General features: G+C 44.9%; 1 protein-coding gene across 1 annotated transcript in view; it reads right to left on the reverse strand.

Moving 5' to 3' along the window:
• The window catches only part of PPP4R4 (protein phosphatase 4 regulatory subunit 4), a 2,085,322-nt gene that overhangs the window by 388,715 nt on the left and 1,674,231 nt on the right, over positions 1-22,376 (reverse strand). Inside the window, exon 17 of the mRNA XM_085626471.1 lies at positions 17,645-17,789. Coding sequence (XP_085482597.1) covers positions 17,645-17,789 — 145 coding nt within the window. The remainder of the gene's footprint in view (positions 1-17,644; positions 17,790-22,376) is intronic.

Consider the following 22,376-nt stretch of genomic DNA (forward strand, 5'->3'; position numbering starts at 1 on the left):
GGGATAACTTCTCAACTATTAGTTAAAAAGATGAATGCCTGATAATTTTCCTGACCTTTTTCTAAAGAATGCAGCCAGTGTGAGAGAATATTATGCTCAGATCCCAGGTTTCTAGTCTTGAGAGGACAATTATCCCAAAGATTTTCTGCACACAGTCAATTAAGCTAATTGGAATATCATTCTAGATCATTCCCAAACCTTTGATTGCTTTTTTTTTTATTGGGGACAATCTTGTCCCTCAGTCGAGATGACAGAAAAGGAGCTTTGTTCATGATAGAATTTGCCTGTGTGCAAATATACTGCCCACAGACCACTCTTCTGACTTTTAAAGGTCAACTGGAATTTTGCTGGGTCCGGTTACACTCCCTTAATTTCGGCTTGTGTGGCTCTCACAACCTTTTGTAATGTAAAGAGGTTTTTAGTTTACATTCAGCATGTGGGTGAGAATAATAAAAACCATTCAGTTGATTTAAGGTTGCAGAGCTGTTAGTGTGTAAGTGATCAACATATGTTTATGACTTTTTTCAGTTATGTGAGTTTCTGACAGACTTTGCCACGGTTGCAATTAAATGTCACAATATATGTGCATTATTATTATACCTGACTGCTTCAACAAACTTTGACCACTAATTTTGTTCCCAAACTAGTTTCCTTTCATTTAACATGGATGTATAAAGTTTCCTTTGTCACCTTGGATCTTCCACAGATCTAGATTTTAATACTATCAACTGACTTTACTTAGCTAGCCTGCATTGTTTACTGTGTTCGCAGCTGTAGATTATTTTTGCATTTGGGCTTTGTTGAGCAAGATTTGGATATTAAAGGAGAAATCTGTGAAACCTGTGTTATACTATGTCCTGAGAGGATTGAAACAAGCTGTGGCAACATCTGTCCCAAATGGGGGAGGCCAGTCATAAATATATTGGCAGTACTCTAGCTGCAGCAAGAAGTCCCATTTTGTTGTTGTTTGACCTTAGTCTTTAACCACCGTTTTATGGGTCAGAAACCAACATGATAGATTTATTAATATGTAATCTATTGAATTTGGAAGATTTCTGATTTGTAAATAGAACATGGACTTCTATCTGAATGTATTCTGTAACAGCAATCTCCAGTCCCTCGTGGGATTTGTCAATACTGCTAACTGGCTTGAGATTTGAAAACAATTATATATGTAAGGGCCAGAGAGGGTGGGAATTTGGTTTACAGACAAAATTAAAACCTGAATATCGTGATACAGAAATACTGTGTCAAAAATATCAACCACAAAAATATTATTTTCCTATACTTACAAAGTAAATGCCAAAAATCTGGAGAAAAACAAGTATTATTTACACCAATATTGAGAAATATATTCAAAATTATAGTTTTTCATGATAGAGCTAAAAATAGCAAATACTGAATTTCTTAACATGTAACAGTAATATAATGTAAATTTAATACTTTAAAATAATATTTAAAATATATATATATATATCAATATATACTTATTTAAACAAACCCATATATATATATAATTTTGTTTTTATCCCACAAAAGTCACAGTCAACACGGAATCACATACTCTCAAGACACAGCTGGTTTCTCAGTTTCAGGAATATTTATTCCGCTTCTTAGTAATGCATTTTTGGCTGTAAACAGCCTTACTCACACGTAAGAAGCTGAGCACACATAGACTCTATATACAGATACCAAAACATGGTATTTTTAAGTAGACATATATAATGTTAAACTATTTTTAAGTAATACATTTAATTTATATTCTAATTTAAACATTTCTTTAAGTTAATAAGATAAAAATATAAAATATATATATATATATAAATACACACACGCACAGTACATTAAAAAACATAATAAATTTACTGGATTTTTTTTTTAAATCCCAGTTTCATTACACATAAAAAGTTAATATAAAAAAATACATTTTACAAAAAATATATTATGTATAATCACAAAAATTACTATATAGAAAAGAACATGTAATACACAAAAACATAATATAATCTAAAAGAATATTAGCAAAACTATTCTATTGTAGGACAAATACACCAGGGGGTCTATTAGGATGGCGTGCAGATCGCCACTGACCTACCGGCGGTGGCGATCCGCACACCAAAACACCCCGCCGGACGGCCTTTTACCCCCCACCACATTAGCATGGCGGGGGTACCGCGGCAGACGGAAAGACAGTCCACTGCTTTTCCGCCAGTAGGCAATCGTCACGATTGCCTACCGGGAGGAAAAGGCCCATAATATGGTGGCGGTGCCTTACAGGCACTGCCATCCATATTATGATGCCGGCTGTTGGATGCCTTTCCATGGGGGAGACTCCCCCATGGAAAGGCATGCGGGAATTCACTGTTGGGGCCCGTTATGGTCCCCCAGTGGGCGGGGGGGGGGGGGTTGGGGGCTGCACTGTGGGGTACCAACATTGGCATACACAAGGTGGCAGGCACCGCGTGGTGCCTGTCAATTTGTGCATGCCAATGCACAACATGCTTATATTGCATTGTGGCAGTTGCTGCTTACAGCACTGCCCGCCACAATGCAATATATGTGGGCTGCGACCCCAAGGGTGGCGGTCGCATCCTAATTGGCGGTAAGGGACCGCCGCACCACTGGCGACCGGTACCTGCACCGCTAGGGTGGGGGGCGGACAGGAGTCCGCCCGCCATCCTAATGGACCCAATAGTATTCACACTCCAGTCTGTGCAACAGTAGAGAAAACGTTGGACTCAGGTGGGGTTACATTTACTAATCCCACTACAGTAGGGAAAGAGTTGGACTTTGAAGGAGTAAAATCTACTATTCACACTCCAGTTGATGCAACAGCAGAGAAAGCGGACTCAGGAGGGGTATTATGATATTTGAGTTTTTACTGCATCCACTTTTGCGGAAGATACACTTCTTCCCTAACTGACATACAATTTGAAAACTTTCTCCAAAATCTTTCCTCCACTAAGCATCTAGTCTCTAAAAACATATACACTCAACTCTTTGGTAAACACACGTAAGCTCCCCTTTTCTGGTACAAAGATATAAGGACTTTAGCATCTCCTGAGACAAACTGCAATGGCATGAAGTACATTTTTGAACTATTAATTTTAATCACCACATTGGATGCAAGGAAATACTTTACAAAACCCTGTTCCACTTGCATCTTATACCTGCACGGCTCCATACAAATAATCAATCAACACCTTTTGGGGGGGCTATTGCAAGGTGGATTCCTTGTGCACATCCTGTGGAGAAGCCCATGATTAAGAGATTTTTAGGACCAGATCTTTCCAGCTATTTTACAAATCCTTGGCCACACCACAGACAGTGAGGGCATCATGAGCAACTTTAAGCCTTGCAGCTGAGTCTTGGCCCCTCCCTACAATCTATAGCGGTGAGATACACACATATATGTGTAAAAGTTACTTTTGTAACATAATATCTGTAGAGACTCCATCTAGCCGCAGATTCATTAACTTTTGAATTCTCCCCAGGCACCACTCTGGATCTGTAAATTTTTCAGCAGTACCTCGGCATGCAGGGGGACAGCGTCGTACAGCTCCGCAATGACGTCGACTCCGGTCATGACGTCAGTGGAGCCATATAAGTCTCCTCCGGCGTGTGAATGTCAGTTTCTTCTGGGAAACCTTCCCTGTCACTATAGAAACTGGTTGTGGAAACAGTGTGCCGAAAAGATCAAAAATCTTTGAAACATTAATAAAGGAGAAACATCAAAAGGTATGTTAATACCCAACATGGATTTTAAAGAAAACCCCCAAACAAATTAACCAAGCACAAGGCTACGTGAAACCCTGCACCCTGGCGAATAACCTCCATGCAACGGAAGAACACCATATACTCTATAGACCAGTCATCAAAAATCTTTGAAACTCTGTGCCTTGGTAAATAACCCTCATGTAAGGGATGAAAACCTTACCCTCTATGGCCCATTCATCATTGGTAATGAGTGGCATGATAATAGAAAAACAAACCCTTTAAAAACAACACAAAGCTTTTTGTTGAATCACACCATTACGTGACATAATGATAGTGCCAATACAAGGTATGATGATACCAAACAAAGACTTTCAAAGAAAGAAAAAATAAATCAATACTGCCCACTGGTGTCCAATCCAGTGTGAAGTAGAAAACACCCCCACCCTTCCGACCACACTCATGTATAATTTGAAGATATGGCACATTTAAACAAAACCTATGTGGCCATATCAAGTCGTCTGTTGAGTCCCACATAATTTGAGAGAGTGATCACCAGTAAATAAAACCAGAACTGAAAAAAGGTGTAACCCTTACCTCAGAGGTCATTTGCAGAGAGGGTAGAATGGGCAGGGAGTTAATGAATCTGTGGCAGAGTGTGTCTCTACCAGTTATTACGTTACTGAAGGTAAGTAACTTTTACTTTTACATCTGATAGACACATCTAGCCACAGATTCCTTAACTTTTGAATTAAAATTTCCATAGCTATACCCCGCTGGAGGAGGGTCTGCGAACTAATCCTAAGAAAGTTCACAAAGCGAACCTGCTGGTAATAACTAGCAACAACCAAATATACGTAAGAATAACAAGAGCTTAGCTATTAATAGAATCCATGAACACTGTCACAGAACATATAAATAATAAACAACTCTACAGGCCCGAGAGAATCGGCCCTTAAAGGAAAAGGGGAAAAACCCTAAAGAACCATCTGTCAGTTATCAGACATTATCCTCTATCCCCCAAGGGGAAAAGAACTCGTTGACCAAAAGGGCAGAGTGCAAAACAAAAGTCATGTAACCCGCATTCTTCACAACAAACAAGAAATATCCGAGAAAGAACTCATTCCATTATATCAAGATGAATGAACATCCCCCAAACAAATTGAACAATAATACCTCCGTGGTATTGAGAATTCTTTTTAGCAAAATGACCAATCATAGGTTACGTAATGCACTATAAAGAGGCTAAAGTAACACTAATAGGTTTGAATTTAATATCGATACTCATACTAGTTGTGAAATAAATATCCACAAAGGTATATCACCTGGACATATACATAATATATATGAAATTGTGCCACAATAGACTCCGAGGGGTATGACAACACATAGCACATCGCGGGCCCACAATTACTGCAGAACTGCAGGTACCTTTCAAGTCTGCTCCTGCATGACCTACAATGTCATGATCCGAAAGTCTGAACATGACAAGCCGTGGACATGCTCAAAATACCAAGGCAAGTGAAAGAAGAAAAGGGAAGGCACCTATTAGTGCGGTATCAAAACATTAGATAAGGAGAATACGAAACATAAAAAGGAAATAATATATATAATGAATCCTTGTTAGTAACAAGTGCATGCATGAACACTTGTGATACAAAAGACAATTTGATCACAAGTCCCCCTCAAGAAGTACCAGTCATGATTTCCCATTTACTTGTAAAACACAGTGAAAATAGATACATACACAAAAAGACAGGTAGTACATAACCTAAAGACGGATGCAAAAAGTATTGTGGGAGAATAACAAGAAGAACTTCTTATAAAGCCTTAAAAATCCAACCATAAATTGTATGACCGAAAATATGTAAGGAAACGGCAGTTAGAAGTCTACATCAGATTGTTTCCGACACTACCTATCACACAGCGCAAGATACAGAGTTCACCCCATATGTTCTTGGAAAGAACTAATGAATTACCGATCCACTCTGCAGAATAGAAGCCAACTAACTTGTATCTTCCAAAGAATACACCATAGACTCTGAGTTTACTCTCACAATTTTTCCAAAAGTGGAGCATGTACAGTAAAAATGTAGATATGCAGTCCGCTTAGGAGAAAACAACCTACACCATAAAAACACATAGTCCAAGAGGACTTTAATGAAGGGTGAATCACAAGAACATGTAGTCAAAAGAATGCAAAACATAGACCCTGAATCCATCATCGTCGTAAAAAATATGCACACCACAAGAGTAGTGAGTACATACTATGCTGATTACTCTAACTAGTAAAAACCAGTGTCCCTATATGCCAGTCTTACCACTGGCATACCAATATGTCCCTATGAGAGACAACGAAAGGTCGAAACCATGCACATTTTAGCATATTGAACTGCTTCAAAGAAGCTTGCGCCAGAAAATCTTCCAACAAAAAGACACGTCTTTTGACAATAACCTCTTGAACAAAAAGCTCATCCTCAGAGGTGAAGGGACAAAGGGAAACCTCCCTCGGTCATCTAAATCAATACCAGCCTAAAAAAGGGAAAATGGTACTGAAAATAAAACCTGTGCTCTCGCAGGACACCAAGTGGTCAAACCAACAGTGGATATGTAAAATGTCCTAACAAAGCTTACTTGCTTTCAAAGAAAAAGCCTACATCTCTTGTATAAAGACAAGTTACACCAGTAACAAACAACAAAAAGCTATGACTCTGAAGAACTCGGTCTTTCACGGAAGAGTCTTAATGCTGCATCAGCTTGACTTTCAAAAAGAGGGCACCATCAATTGGCATGTCGACCAAAGTTGACATGACAGAATCTGAGAAACCCGAAGTTGCCAACCAAGCCCGACGAGTTAATGCCACTGACGATGCCATGGCGGGACCTACAGAGTCCGTAGTGTCCATACCACACCATATGATAAGCCTAGCAGCCTGCTGATCATCTTTAATCAAATCACCAGCGTCCGAGTGGACATTATCTGGAAGAGGTGGAAATACATTCTGTAGCGAATTCCATAAGCATGGGAATATCGCCCCAGCACACAAGATGTATTTGTGGATCTCAAGCAAAGATGTGTTTACAACATGTAGCACAAATCCTAAACTCCTTACCTACTGGAGCTCAGGCTTGGTCCAAGCACCTAATAAAACATCAGAAAGGGCCTCCACAAATGGAAGAACATGTTCTCCTCCTGTCTGTCCCTTAAACAGGACCTCGATCAAAAGGTCTGTGGAACTTTGCACCATAGAAAGTGACAAGTTTAAAACTGTAGTTACTTTTCTTAGCATGCCTGCAAAGGAGAAATTTGCCTCTGCAGCAAGGCCTGGGAAGAAAGCAACCCTGAAGCTGGAGAATAATCCAGCCCAATAGGCTATCCAAGAGCAGACAACCAGCGCTCCTCTATCTGAGGCAACCACACAAATCTCAGAAATGGGCTGAAAGGGCCCTGCCCCAATCGAACAGGTTCTCTTTCCACAACCACTTCCTGAGAAGGAATCAAAACCTACTCATTCTGAATAGTCGATTCCGCGTCCGACATCATACGACGCCTACACAGTGGAGGAGAAACAATTTTGATTGACGCCACCGATGGCAGTATCGGAGTCGGCTGATCAAAGTCCAGCGTCGTAGGTCAAGATCCCGGAGAACTGTGGACCTGCGCCAAAGCAGCGCCAACCGATGTCGACCCCTCTACTCCAATGGCTCAACTGTCACCGAAGGCAAACCCTCTAACGGCACCCCACTCACCTCCTTGGGTCCTAAAGGTGCTGCAGAGGAGATGGGGTCCCAAAGATGAGGTGTAAGGAATTATAATATTCCTTCATCTGAACAATCGACGCACTGGCTCCAGGAAACACAGGGAGACAAGATGTGGAGTTGCATACAGCCTCCTCAACAGTCCAGTGTTGGATAGCAGAGGGGAAGAAATTACTACTACCACTCCAATAAGTGTAATAGTACGGAAAGTGTTGGATAGCAGAAGGGTAGGAATTACTATTCCCATTCAAATAAGTGCAACAGTAGGGAAAGTTTTGGATAGCGGAGGGGTAAAAACCACTATTCCCACTCCAGTGAGTGCAACAGTAGGGAAAGTGCTGGATAGTGGCGGAGTAGAATTTACTATTCCCACTCCAATCAATGCAACAGTAGGGAAAGTGTTAGATTGCAGAGGGGTAACAATTAATATTCTCACACCAGTCAATATAAAATTAAAAACAAACAAAATATTAACAACAAAAATGTTTAAAAAACAAAATAAAAAAATACATAAATATGTTAAAAATGTAAATACAAATATATCCAATATTACAAATTTAAAAAAACATATTATAATGTTAAATGCATATGACAAATACCCACAAAGAATTATATTAAGAAAAATAAAAAAAGTTCATACAAATAAATAGATTAATTACATTAATTTACTTTTTTTACTTCCTACCCTGTACCAGCACACAACTCACAACCCACATCTAAATTGAAAAAAATGCACTTGCATATTTAACATTATTAATTACCTATTAAAGAAATATTATTAATTAAAAAACTAATTATAACCCATACAAAATTCTTCTTCTTATATTAACTTCCCACACTTTACCCTAATAATCCCCACAAACGACAGCTAAAATTAAACTGTAAAAAAAGGTATTACAAAATTAAAACTTATTTTCAATTAAAAAACTAATGGTATTTAACAACTAATTAGAAAGTAAGTAAAATAATTAACTTACCACCCTTTACCCCTATAAGAGTAAAGCCTGAACACAAAAAATACAGTTATCCTAATTAAGTATCAATTAATTATTTAATATTAATGTTTAACTAATGTTCAATTAATTAAACAAATTACTTCCTACCCTTTACCCCTATAAACCCCACACTCCACACCTAAAATTATTTATACAATTTCCAGTCAATTAATGAATATGAATTAAGAACTAATTATTAATTAATTAAACATAAATTACTTCACGCCCTTTGCCCCTATAAACCCCCAACCTCACCTACAATTAATTACACAATTTCCTTAATTAATTTCCAATTAATTAATTAATTAATATTAACAACTAGTCATTGATGAATTAAACATAAATTACTTCTCATGCTTTACCCCTAGAAACCCCACAATCCACACCTAAAATTAATTACTCAATGTTCCGAATTAATTTTTAATCAATTAATTAATATCAATTAACAACTAATTATTAATTAATCAGAAATAAATTACTTTCCACCCATGACCCCTATAAACCCCTCACCTGCACCTAACATTAATTATACAATTTCCATATTTGATTTGTAATCAATTAATTAATGCTAATTAACAACGTATTATTAGTTTGTTTTTTTTTAAATTATTTTTATTGACATTTTCAGCAACAAAATTAACACAAAAACAACACACTGCTGTGTACATATGACAAATTACGACGACACAACCCCCCACCCGCACCTCGCCTATGATAGGAGTGATAGAGACCATCTCAGTGTTGCGGAGCCACCCGCATATGTCTAATCCGCCCACATTCCTCCCCCACCCGCACATGATCCACCTCGCCGTTCCCTGCAAGCGTGCCCCACAGTCAGCCTCAAGTACAGCCGTCGCCAGCCAGTCCTAATGATGAGCCTCGAGTTACAGCGCTTGAAGCGTAGTTTGCGCCAACCAGTGCGTGAAGGGCTCCCATATGTCTTTCGGCCGTGATCTCAACGGCAAGAGCTCCCAGTATAAGGCGAGCTGTGTCTGGCAATAAGCAGCGCTTTTAACCCACTCCCTAAGGCTTGGCGGCTGAGCTACACCCCAATGCATTGCAACTTGTCGTTTGGCCAGCAATAGTAGCATCGCTGGCAACTTACGGTGTTTGGGCTCAACCATGTGTAAAATTCCCAATAGTGCAGCCTGTGGCGTGCATGGAATCAGTAGGCCAGTGATTGCAACTATTATCTCCAGCGCCTTGGCCCAGAAGGTCGCCAATTCGGGACAGTCCCACGCCATATGCAAGAAAGTAGCTCTGCGCGCATGGCAGCGCCAGCAATTATCTGTTTCTCTCAGTCCCATACGGTGTAGCCGGCTAGGGGTGCGATACGTCATATGTATGTATTTGAAATGGATCAGGCAGAGCCTGTAATTGGGGGATAAGTTCTCAAGAAGCTTACAACACAGACCCCAGTGCGCATCGGAAATGTCTGCACCCAATTCCGCAGCCCAGCTGTCACGCGCCGCCGGAAGCACCACGGGGTGGCTATCCTGCATACTCCCATACAATCGGGATACGAGTTTGTGCCCCGATTCCACAGTTAGCACATTCTCTAGGGCAAGTAGATCTGGCGCGGCGCCGGAAATGTAGGAAACAGCTTGTGGCAAGTGTGGCGGAGCTGGCCGTAAAGAAGCGTGTCAAGCATCGTCGGAGCCTCCGCGCCACACATCTGCTCTGGCGTGAGGAAGGTGTCTCCAGGGAACAAATCTCCCCCGACATGAAGACCCAGCTCCGCCGCCCGCTCCCCAGTCTGCATATGCTGCAGCGGTGGCCACATCGGGTTCCCACGTAGAGGCACCGACCGGGTGTAGAGACGGTCCTGCCCGGCCCTCCGTCTCAGTCCATCCCAGGCCCACCTGAGCGCATGCACCGGGTCGATTTCAGTGCATCTCCGCTTGTGTGGTGCATACAGTGCCACAGAGAGCGGCAGCGGGGCCACTCTGTCAGTCTCTATCGCCACATGCGGCTGAAATGGTGTAGGGTACGCCCAATAGTGCAGGAACTGTGCCTGCGCGCAGTAGGCATATAGGGAGAAATCCGGCGCCGCCAGGCCTCCCTGTCGCTGTGGGAGAGTGAGGGTCTCCCACGCAACCCTCGACTGTTTTCCCCCCCAGGCTAGTTCTACCATCTGCGAGCGTACTTGCCTCAAAAAGCGGGCAGGCAGGGGCAGCGGGATATTGACAAATAGATATAGGAGTTTGGGCAGGATCACCATTTTGGCCACAGCAATTCTACCCGCCAGCGAAAGGGGCAAATGTTTCCAGCGGCTGACCCGCTCCTCCACCCAACCCAGCACCCTGCCATAATTTTCGGCCCATATCTGCTGCATGTCCGTGCTGATCCAGATCCCCAGATAGCGCACCGGTCCTGTTGCCCACTTCAGCGGGCAGTCCGGAGTAAAGCGGGGCGTCCCGGATGTCAGAGGCAGAATGACCGACTTTTCCCAGTTTATGGTCACTCCCGATAGCCGACCATATTCCATCAGCTCATTTGTCAGAGGGGAAAGATTCACCTGCGAATCCAATAACTTATAATGTAATATCATCCGCATACAGAGATATGGTCAGCGCCCTCGACGAGAAACCGATGCCTCTGGCTGCATGATGTTGGCGGATGCGGGCGGCCAGAGGTTCCGTAGCGATTGCGAATAGTAGGGGTGATAGGGGGCAACCCTGCCTCGTACCTCTTCCAATGGCAAAAGGCGCAGAGATAAGCCCGTTCACTCTCACCCTGGCAGTGATGTTAGTATAAAGCAGCCTGATGTATCTGATAAAGGCCTCACTCACTCCCATACGCTGCAGCAAGGGAAACAAGAACTCCCATTCCAGGGAGTCGAACGCCTTGGTGGCGTCCAGCAGCACCGCCGCGGCCCTAACATGTGGGGCCAAATAGTGCAGTACCCCAAAGAGGGTGCGAAGGTTGTGGGACGTGGATCGGCCCGGTACAAAGCCCGATTGATCCGGGCGTATCATAAGTGGCAACACCGGCTGTAATCGTGTTGCTAGCATCTTTGCGAAGATCTTCACGTCCGTATTGATTAATGATAATGGCCGATAGGAGTCGCAGTGCTGGGCATCTTTGTCAGGTTTTAAAAGGGTAATAATGACTGCCTCTCTCATCGATTCTGGAAGTATACCAGCCTCAACTGCTTCCGCATATACTGCCAACAGTCGGGGAGCCAGGAGATCCGCGAACTCCTTGTAAAACTGTACCGGGATGCCATCCGGCCCCGGTGCTTTACCGGCCGCCAGGGACCCTATTGCCTCCCTAACATCCTCTGCCTCGAAGGGGCGGTCAAAGTATCCCTTTTGGTGCGCATTGAACCATATGAGTTGTATCGTGTCCAAATAATCAGACAACTCCGCCCGCGGGGGCGCTACCCGGGTACTATATAGTTCCCTGTAAAAAGTACGAAATGTATCCAGGATTTCCGGAGGAGAGTATACGCTATCACCTCCCGGTGTTACCACCGAGGAGATGAAGGGGGATGGCTTTTGTGATCGCAGCAGGAGGGCGAGAGTCCTGCCCGGGCGGTCCCCCTCCCCATATCTGCGGGCAACCGCATGTTTAGTCAAAAATGTTAGCTCCCTATCCGCCTCCGTCTGATATTCAGTGAGTGTGGTGCGTGTCTCCGCCAAAGCGTTTGTCGAGGGGTCCGAGCAGTATCGCACCTCCAGGGCATATAAGCGGTCCTCTAACGTACTGAGCGTACCCCTGATGGCCTTCAGGACTTTGGCCTGACCCGCAATGCAGTGACCTCTGATCACCACCTTGAACGCGTCCCACAGGGTGCTCAGCGATGCAACTGAACCTGTGTTGAGCTCAAAATAGTCGATGATGTGTTGGCGTATGTCTTCCCGGAACACCTGATCCGACAGGGCCTGCGCCGGCAGTCGCCAGGTGAAGGGCGTAATGTATGGTTTCGGGACGTTCAGAACCAACTCCACCGGGGAGTGGTCAGAGAGGGTGCGCGCCCTGTGGGTGACTTCAGACACCCAAGCATGCACCTGTGAGGTTAAGAGCCAGAAGTCCAATCGGGACCAGGCTCCTCTGTGTGGGGTAAAACAGGTGCCCTCTCTCACCGCGGGATGCAATATACGCCACGAGTCCAGCAAATTATAGTCCGCCATGAGGCCACGGATAAGACCAGCCGCTTGCGGGTGGTGGGTGCGAGCAGTCCCCTCCCTGTCAAGCTCCAGCAAAAGCACCGCATTAAAATCTCCTCCCCACATGCATGCCCCCCCGCCCAGGGACTGTGCCAGGTGCCAGACATGTCGGAAAAAACCAGGGTCATCCGAGTTGGAGCCATACGTGTTGACTAGTGTGATCGGCACGTGGAATAATTTCCCCGACAGTATTATGTAGCGCCCCTCAGGGTCGGCCTGTACTTTAAATGTTGTCCAGGGCATGCCCTTGCGGAGTAAAATAGCCACTCCGCGGGAGTAACTGGAGCAGCCGGAGGAGTGTATTTCTCCCCAGCGGGCATGTCTAAGCCTTTCCCCGGCGCTCCGCGTCAGATGCGTTTCCTGTAGGAAACATATGTCGATCTGGTGCCGTGTTAAATGTGCATGGGTCAGGCGTATCTTACGGTGATCATTAAGACCACGAATATTCCATGTAAGACAGCGCAGCGAGGTCAGGGATGTACATATGTGTGTGTCCTACGCAGTGGCGTGGCCACCGGCGGCCTCCCACCCAAGAACCACGGGGAGACCACCCGCGCAGCACGTCCCCCAATCAATAACAACAGGCAGTCCGCCCGTGGCAGGGCCGCATCGCCGTTCAGTGGTGTAGCAGAATAGTGCAGTGCAATAAAACCAACCAACGACAACCATAACCCCCCCTCCCACTCCAACCCCCCAATTAGGTTGAGACACAATTCCCCCCCGCAATCCCACCCCACAATAACTTTCCTGCAATAGTATCTCGGGAATTATCCCTGGAAGGGCGTGAGGTCACCCGCTAACACCCCCGTCTGAAAGCGACAGGGTGGCCGAACAGTTCTGCCTTCTACTAACGCAGTCCATCTACTCACAGCTGGGGATGCCCTACACCACTCCCCGCACAGTACCTCGCCAATTACCAGCAATGTTCTCCGTGTCGAGTCCAACTTTGCATCGCAGCTCACCACTGCAACCACAGTCCTCTGCAGGCCAGAGGTCAATCACAGGCGGCCACATGTCGTATAATTATCAGGCACGGTGTCCGGCGTTCCGTTATGTCACAGAGCTGAGAAGTACCCAGAATATTGCGCCATGCTACTCCACGTCACTTAGTTGGGCCTCCGGGGAAGTCCCTTGCTCATCTCGCCGGTCTCGTTTCGACCGTTCCGCCTGCCTCGCATATTTGAGCGCTTCCGTTGCCTCTGTGAAGATCATCGGTTTCCCTTTATGGTGGATCCGCAACTTGGCCGGGTACAGCATGGCATACTTAGTCCCCACCTTCTGGAAGATCTTCTTAGCCGGGAGGAATTCCCGCCTCGCCGCCTGCACCGCCTGTGTGAAATCCGGGAACAAGGAAACGGCCATATTTTGGAAAGTGAGCCCACCTCTTTCACGTGCCAGCCGCAAGATCGTGTCTCTGTCTCGATAGTTTAGGACTCGGGCGAGGATCGGTCGCGGCGGAGCTCCTGGCACAGGGCGAGGTCCCAACGTGCGGTGTGCCCGCTCAACCAAGAACATGGCCGACAGTGCATCTCCGAACAGGTCGCGGAACATGCCCTCAACAAATTGTTCCATATTGCCAATGTTCGTAGATTCCGCGATACCAATAATTCTGACGTTATTTCTGCGGGAGCGAGCTTCTAAATCCTCGTTACGCCCCCGTATCACTTCCAGGACCCTGTCCATGCGAAGTAATTTCTCCTGGGTATCCCCGTGGCTCTCTTCACATTCGGCAATCCGCGCCTCCGCCGCCGCAATTCTCTCCTCATGTTGGTCGACTTTATGTGATATTCCGTCAAGCCGCTGGGCCATGGAGTCGAGTTTGCCATCAATCTCCTTCAGACAGCCCTTAAGATCGCGAAACATGCTTTTGACATCTTCGTCTGGCGCCGGGTCCATCTGAGTTTCAGGGACCACCGTCTGCGACGCCGGTTCCGTCTCGGTGTTTTGGGCGCCCTGCCTCTCGAAATGGAGCTTCTGCTGTTTGGCCTCTGATTTACCCATGGCGCCTCCACGGGGCCACCGCACACGGGCACCAATCGAGGGGGCGGAATGCCCAAAGAGAGCACCGCAGGCCCAGGCCCTGTCCAAGCACTCAGGCCGTGTAGGCCCTCGATCCACTCCCCCCAGTGCCGCTCCTGCTCCGAGTTGAGTCCCACAAATCCGGCACAGCCCAGCAGGCCGTCAGCGCCCCCCAACCATGGGCCGGCTTCGATGTTTGCGCCACTGGTAGGCACACTGCAGCTGGGCAGCCACTCGGCCGGCACCCCAGGCGGTCCCACGGGCAGCGTCCGTCGTCACACAGTCGGCTTCACGGCTGGCAGACCCTCTCTTTATCGATGGTGCAAGGCCCCGAGATCGGACAGCCAGGCGTCACTTACAGGCAGGAAGGGTGCGGGCCGTCCACTCCGGGCGTCACAGCCCTCGTCCTTCGCCCCCAGGAGCGGCAGCGCAGGCAGCAGCGCAGATCGAGTCCTCCTCGGCGAGGCCGCAGCAACCCGCCAGGCAGTCCGGCTTTTTCCGCCCGCGACCCCCGCCGCTGACCAAGTCCACCACTCTCCCGGGGTCTCACCTCAGCAGCGCTGGTATCGAACACAGGGCAGCTCCTGCTCCACCGGAGCTAGAAGTGCCCCCACCGCGCAGGCTGGTGCTCGGCCCGCGACCGGGGACTCTCGTAGAGGCAGACTCCGCCCAGCGCGGCTCCAGCAGACAGCAGGCTCGGCAATGGTCCGCAGCGCCGGATCTCCGCCACAGATTCCGGTCGCAACCGCAGCATTCGGATCGTCTGTGTCCAGGCACCTCCCGCCGTATCTTCCCTGCACTCTAATTAAGGCAGCAATCGGATGGGCTGACGGATTAGTTGGTCGGCCGGCAGAGCCCCGTTACAAGGCGGCCATCTTGCAGCTTGGCTCAGCCACGCCCTCCAACAACGTATTATTAGTTAATTAAAAATACATTACTTCCCACCCTTTACCCCATAAATCCCACAGCTCGCACCTAAAAAATGTACACAATTACAATAATTTATTAGCAATTAATTCATTTTAATTAACAACCACATATTAATTAACTAATTACTTCCTACAATTAATACTATGAAATCTCAATTAAATAAATATTAATATATTTAAAAAAAGAATTATGAATTCATTATAATTACATTACTTCCCACCCTATTTCCCCATAAACCCACAACCCGCTCCGGAACTGAAAAATGCTAATTTGAATTAAAATATAATTGATAACTATTACAAATTTAACACATATATTGAAAAACATAATCAATTCTTATACAAAAAAAATACATCACCTGCATTTAAAATATATATTAAAATATATAACGCTAATTTAAAAAATCGATATTTTAAACTACTATATTTTTGCAAACAATATTAATGACTTCTATATTTTTTAAAACGATATTTCTTACGTTAAAATATATATTTTTTACCACAATATCCTTGTTGTCGATATTTCTGACTGAATATTTCTGTAATTTGACATTTAAAACTTGATATTGTATCTGCGCACAGCCCAAGAGCGATGTGAGAGATGTAAGGGAGAAGTGAGAGATAACTTTAGCATAGCTGAAACATACTTGGCGTAGGTGAAGGCTTACATGTCAACCTTCTGGATTTAGGGAAGACGCTTCTGATTTAATAGTGAAGTAACACTAGGGCACACCAGTCTCCCCCAGGACATTGGGTATACATACACACCTAAACATTGTGCCTTGAAGATGGTCTGACGAGTGCTTGGGGAAAAGGTACGGCAGATCTTGCACTCCCTCACCGCATGCTTAGGATGGAGGGAATATATATACTCCTTATGTGGATCATCCACATGGATCATTTTCCTGCCACAGGTCTTACATGGGCGGGAAAGGCCTCTTTTGTCAGACATGGTATCCAGACTGTAGAAACGCCAATAGTTGTAGAAAGTAACTGAGTAGCACTCAGGGAGACTCCCTTCCACACGACCTGAAGTAAAAATCTGAAGGAATCTGCCTCTGCTGGAAGAGTCCTAGAGGGTGCTGACAGCTGATTGGCTGTGTTCAACATTTGGTCCTTTTTTAAACATGACATAGATAGGCTATCAATAACATGGCCTAGGGCAATTATAGCCTATTATATTTGTTAATTACTGCTTGATTATTTTACTGTAGGACTCCCATCTCAACAACGGGGAACGATTCAAGCATGTGAGTCTATAAAAGATACCTCAATACTAGATAAACATTTAAGATGGTTTCATGTACTATGTGCTGACAACAGAGACTAACATGTAGATATCATATCCACTACAACTTTTCTTCAACAGACCAAACAAAATATACTATCAAGAAGAATGAATATGGGTTAAGAGGACTTTTTTTTTATTAGTTGAGTTGAGTAGACTCTCCGGCCGACTATTCCACTACTCTGTGCATTTCAAGTGGATTCGTGATGTTCGTTTGGCCAGCAGATGTGCCTCATCAGTACCCACTTTGTTGGTCTATAAATTAACTAAGATTCAATTAATTTGACATCTAGTGAACAATAATTGGGTATGCCTCCTCAAGATATAACAGATGTTTATTTGGATTGTTTAATGTTAACAGTGAAGGAAACCGGAATTCCTGATAAAATAGCAACAATTTGTTTGTTTGGTTCAGTGTTTCTTTGGTCACAAATTTCCCCAATTTCTATGTAAGTTAATGGGAAAAAAAATATTCTCTAAATTACATTTCTAAATCTAGAGACATTTTTGATTGAGGGGAAGAGGAGAAAGTTGCATAGGGGAAGAAGAAGCGTGAGGGGCATCCGTGGTGAGAGGGGAGGCTCAGGAAAAGTCATGAGTGGTTGAAAAGGAGAAGAGAGAAAAGAAGCAGAAGAATCAAGGGAGCAAGGGGAGAGAGAGAGAGAATGTTGCACATATTCAGTTTAGTTCTCTATGTAATGCCTCAGAGCACACAAATGTGTGATCACTCAAGGTCAGCCAGGTGATATTTAATGGCTGCTGACTTACTCTTTTTACAACAGCCAAAACATCTTTATCTTTTTCCTGACAGAGTAGTTTTCTCACGCATAACTCTAACTGTTGAAGCAAAGGTTTGTCCACAGGGAGTTTCAATGTAGATTTCAACTTTGGCAACATAAAACAAAGTTTCATTCTGTGAATAAAGAAAAAGAAATGAATACATGACTTTGCTGTGTAAGATATACTATAAAGAAACTATGCAAAACCAAACAACATTTGGGTACATGTGATTTACAACAACAAAAACATCACCATACAAAATTGCATTTTTTAAAGTAAATATACGAATTGTACCCTAAATTACAAAAAATCGGCATGGTGTCATACACATCAGTCAGGAGGGTCTACCAACTCACTTGGACGGTGGAGAATTGGAACCATATATAGAGCGTTCTAATGGGTTTGCATGGAGTTTTGAATGAAAGTTTCTGGGCGCAATGGCGGGAGCATTTTCAGTGAACACGTACAGTTAGATTGACAACCATTCTTACTTTTTACAGGGGAAAACACCTAAATCACCCTTAATATGCTGACAGTTTCCTCACATGACGCTGGGTTCCATGGTGATTTTTCCCTGTCTTGAACTAACTACCATTCCTCATGGCGGACAGTGCCAGCTGAATGTGCACAGTAACCCTTCCGATACACACGTGACTGCCAAGGTTTCTAACCCGAGATCCAGCTGAGGTTCTGCTATAGGAAGATAGTGGTTCCCCTTATTCAAATGAGGTGGCAAACTGAAAGTGTATCAGAATGAGATAGCCACCATTTCATGGTTTTCTCCCTTTCTGCAATGCTCTAAGTGATCCTCCAACTCTTATAAACACTGGTTTGAGTCTTTGCATCTTTAAAGAATCCCACAGAACATGTCCTTGATCAAACATCAAATTCATGTCATCATTGTTCACAAAGCCCCTTATAATGGGTACGACTGCCACATGAAATGTAACCAATTACTGCCACAAGTACATATAATTGAGACTAATGAGGTTCCTTTACTGGATCTCCCAAGACAGCAAATTTAGTTAGGGAAGAATGCAAAAGGGCAAATTAGTAAGTATCATCCCTCATATAGAACTTTGTTTCCAAATGAACTAGGTTCTCTTAGAAATAATATTCTATAATCTTCCCAAACATGCAATATGTTTTTGGCAGGGAACTGGGGTGGTGGGGGTCTAAACTTTTTACGGCCGTCTCTCCTCCATTGTTGCTTCTCTTCCTGGTGAGTTCCAGAAGCAGGGAGCACACAGGCACAACTAAGCACATTTAGAATGCTTCTGCTAGTCATGGTTTGGTGCTCAGAGAGGTACTGGGAGCCTGTGCATGTTCTCCACCCAGGCTGTGTATTACAGTCCAGTGGAGAACATGAGAAGTGCGCATGACTGTTTGGATGACCCAAGACGGCTGGCTAAACCGTCATGCGTACTTATTGTGCACAAACCACTCCTCCTCCCAGGCTGTGACACCAGCCCCGCCCGCCAAAATCCCAGCCCCATATCTACTAAAAATAAAATGTGAATACTGATATTTTATTTTTCCTTTTTCCACTGATCTAAGAGCAGTGGGACGATGCTCCTCCACCTTAGCAGGGGAGCCGCCCCTGTCCACAAGTCATCCCAACCCACTGTCTAGTGAAACCATAAATGTTGCACCTCGCCCACAACTTCTCAGGACACTTGTCAGACCTGCCTAATGATCACAGGAGGACTTGTCCGGATTCTGTGACCTGTATGGAGACCCGGGGAGCTGGGCCTGCTCTTACTTGAGGTCAGGACTGAGATTTGGACTCCAAGAGTCAGCGGGCTGACCTCCCTAGTGGCTACGGGGACACAATAACCTGCAGGAGGCCCTTTTCCAGAAGAGAAACTTATTGACCAGTAACAACTGGACCTGGACTGGACCCTGCTAGTGCCCTCTGCTGAAGTGAGTGCTGTCCCTGATGTGCGGACATCCTAGAAGTAACCCATATGAACTGCTCCAGAACCCCAGAAAAAAATGGGAATAAAAACATTTTTGGACTTTGAAGCGTTCCAGAGCATCAGCAGGACCTCACAGGAAAAATCTCCAATTTCTATGCAACTCTGTTGGATACAGTTACAGGCTTGCCTAGCTGGAAGACTTTGAGCTCCATAAAAATAGATACATCAGAAAGTAAAATATTTGATCATGACAAACTGCATTGTGTATCCGACCAACAATCCATTGTGGTTGGACTGAAATCATTCCAAGGTCCCAGTCTACTGCTTCCATAGACAAATATTGGCGCTTAAGGCTTTCCAGCACAATTTTCATTTCAATCTTTCAAAATCTATATTGCTGGTTCCCCTCATTGAATTTTTGTCATTTTGATGACATGTTTTAATTAAAATGTACTCTATTTTATATTTTGGTTTGGGAAATGTATTGATTGGTATTTTACTTTATTTATGCTTTGGCACTGAATAAATACTTTACATATTGCCCTAAGTTAAATCCGTCTGCTCTATGTCATAGTTACTAGGGGATTAAGCTCAGGATAATTTTGTGACTTTTGGAGTTCACCCTGATGAGTTAGAGTTATTAGTCCATGACAAATATCAATTTCCTTATTGTGCCAAAACTGGACGTGCCTTTTTCTGGCAAGTTAACTTTAAAACTTTTTCCTCGCTACTTTGATGCTGAATGAATGTTGGTGAACGTATTTTTCTTAGCACAAGCTAAAAAGGACACACCAGTCATGATTTCAAGGTTAACAACCACATGCAGAAAACTCACCCAACTACTGGTAATAATGATAGGTTTACAAGAATTATGGCACACAGGCAAGAACAAACTGAACTTGCCACACCCCTAATGATATGAATTACACATTTAGGTGCCGATTCGGATCCTGAAAAAATTTCCCCCGTCCGAATTGAATCTGGACTTTTTTCCGTCCGAATCGTACAAGTAGCGTACAAACTGCCAAGTACGATTCGCATGGGAAAAACTCCATACGAATCACATCCGGAAAAGTTCCCCACACGTCCTCGGGTCGGAAATTGTGTCCGACACATCCCCGGACGATTTACCGTACGAATCGGAAAAATGAAGTCCGACCGCGCAAGTACGATCACTCCCGTCCTTTCGATTTCACAACTGTATGGAAAAAACACTGTATGGACCGAACTCCCATAGCAACCATGGAGACACGTGCCCGCATACGCGCCGAACACCCCACCACAGACCCCGCATGTACACGCAAAATGCCCCCCGGCCGCGGATGTACGCGCCGAACCCCCACCAGTGTATGCATGGAGCGTACCCCCACCCGTGTATGCATGCAGCGTACCAACTCCCCACCCGTGTATGTACGGACCGTACCCCCACCCCACCAGTGTATATACGGACCGTACCCCCACCCCACCCGTGTATGTACGGACCGTACCCCCACCCCACCAGTGTATGTACGGACCGTACCCCCACCCGTGTATGCATGCAGCACAATTTTCATTTCAATCTTTCAAAATCTATATTGCTGGTTCCCCTCATTGAATTTTTGTCATTTTGATGACATGTTTTAATTAAAATGTACTCTATTTTATATTTTGGTTTGGGAAATGTTTTGATTGGTATTTTACTTTATTTATGCTTTGGCACTGAATAAATACTTTACATATTGCCCTAAGTTAAATCCGTCTGCTCTATGTCATAGTTACTAGGGGATTAAGCTCAGGATAATTTTGTGACTTTTGGAGTTCACCCTGATGAGTTAGAGTTATTAGTCCATGACAAATATCAATTTCCTTATTGTGCCAAAACTGGACGTGCCTTTTTTCTGGCAAGTTAACTTTAAAACTTTTTCCTCGCTACTTTGATGCTGAATGAATGTTGGTGAACGTATTTTTCTTAGCACAAGCTAAAAAGGACACACCAGTCATGATTTCAAGGTTAACAACCACATGCAGAAAACTCACCCAACTACTGGTAATAATGATAGGTTTGACAAGAATTATGGCACACAGGCAAGAACAAACTGAACTTGCCACACCCCTAATGATATGAATTACACATTTAGGTGCCGATTCGGATCCTGAAAAAATTTCCCCCGTCCGAATTGAATCTGGACTTTTTTCCGTCCGAATCGTACAAGTAGCGTACAAACTGCCAAGTACGATTCGCATGGGAAAAACTCCATACGAATCACATCCGGAAAAGTTCCCCACACGTCCTCGGGTCGGAAATTGTGTCCGACACATCCCCGGACGATTTACCGTACGAATCGGAAAAATGAAGTCCGACCGCGCAAGTACGATCACTCCCGTCCTTTCGATTTCACAACTGTATGGAAAAAACACCGTACGGACCGAACTCCCATAGCAACCATGGAGACACGTGCCCGCATACGCGCCGAACACCCCACCACAGACCCCGCATGTACACGTAAAATGCCCCCCGGCCGCGGATGTACGCGCCGAACCCCCACCAGTGTATGCATGGAGCGTACCCCCACCCGTGTATGCATGCAGCGTACCAACTCCCCACCCGTGTATGTACGGACCGTACCCCCACCCCACCAGTGTATATACGGACCGTACCCCCACCCCACCCGTGTATGTACGGACCGTACCCCCACCCCACCAGTGTATGTACGGACCGTACCCCCACCCGTGTATGCATGCAGCGTACCAACTCCCCACCCATGTATGTACGGACCGTACCCCCACCCCACCCGTGTATGTACGGACCGTACCCCCACCCC

This window comes from Triturus cristatus, chromosome 9 (assembly GCF_964204655.1).
Source record: "Triturus cristatus chromosome 9, aTriCri1.1, whole genome shotgun sequence".
Classification (NCBI taxonomy): Eukaryota; Metazoa; Chordata; class Amphibia; order Caudata; family Salamandridae; genus Triturus; species Triturus cristatus.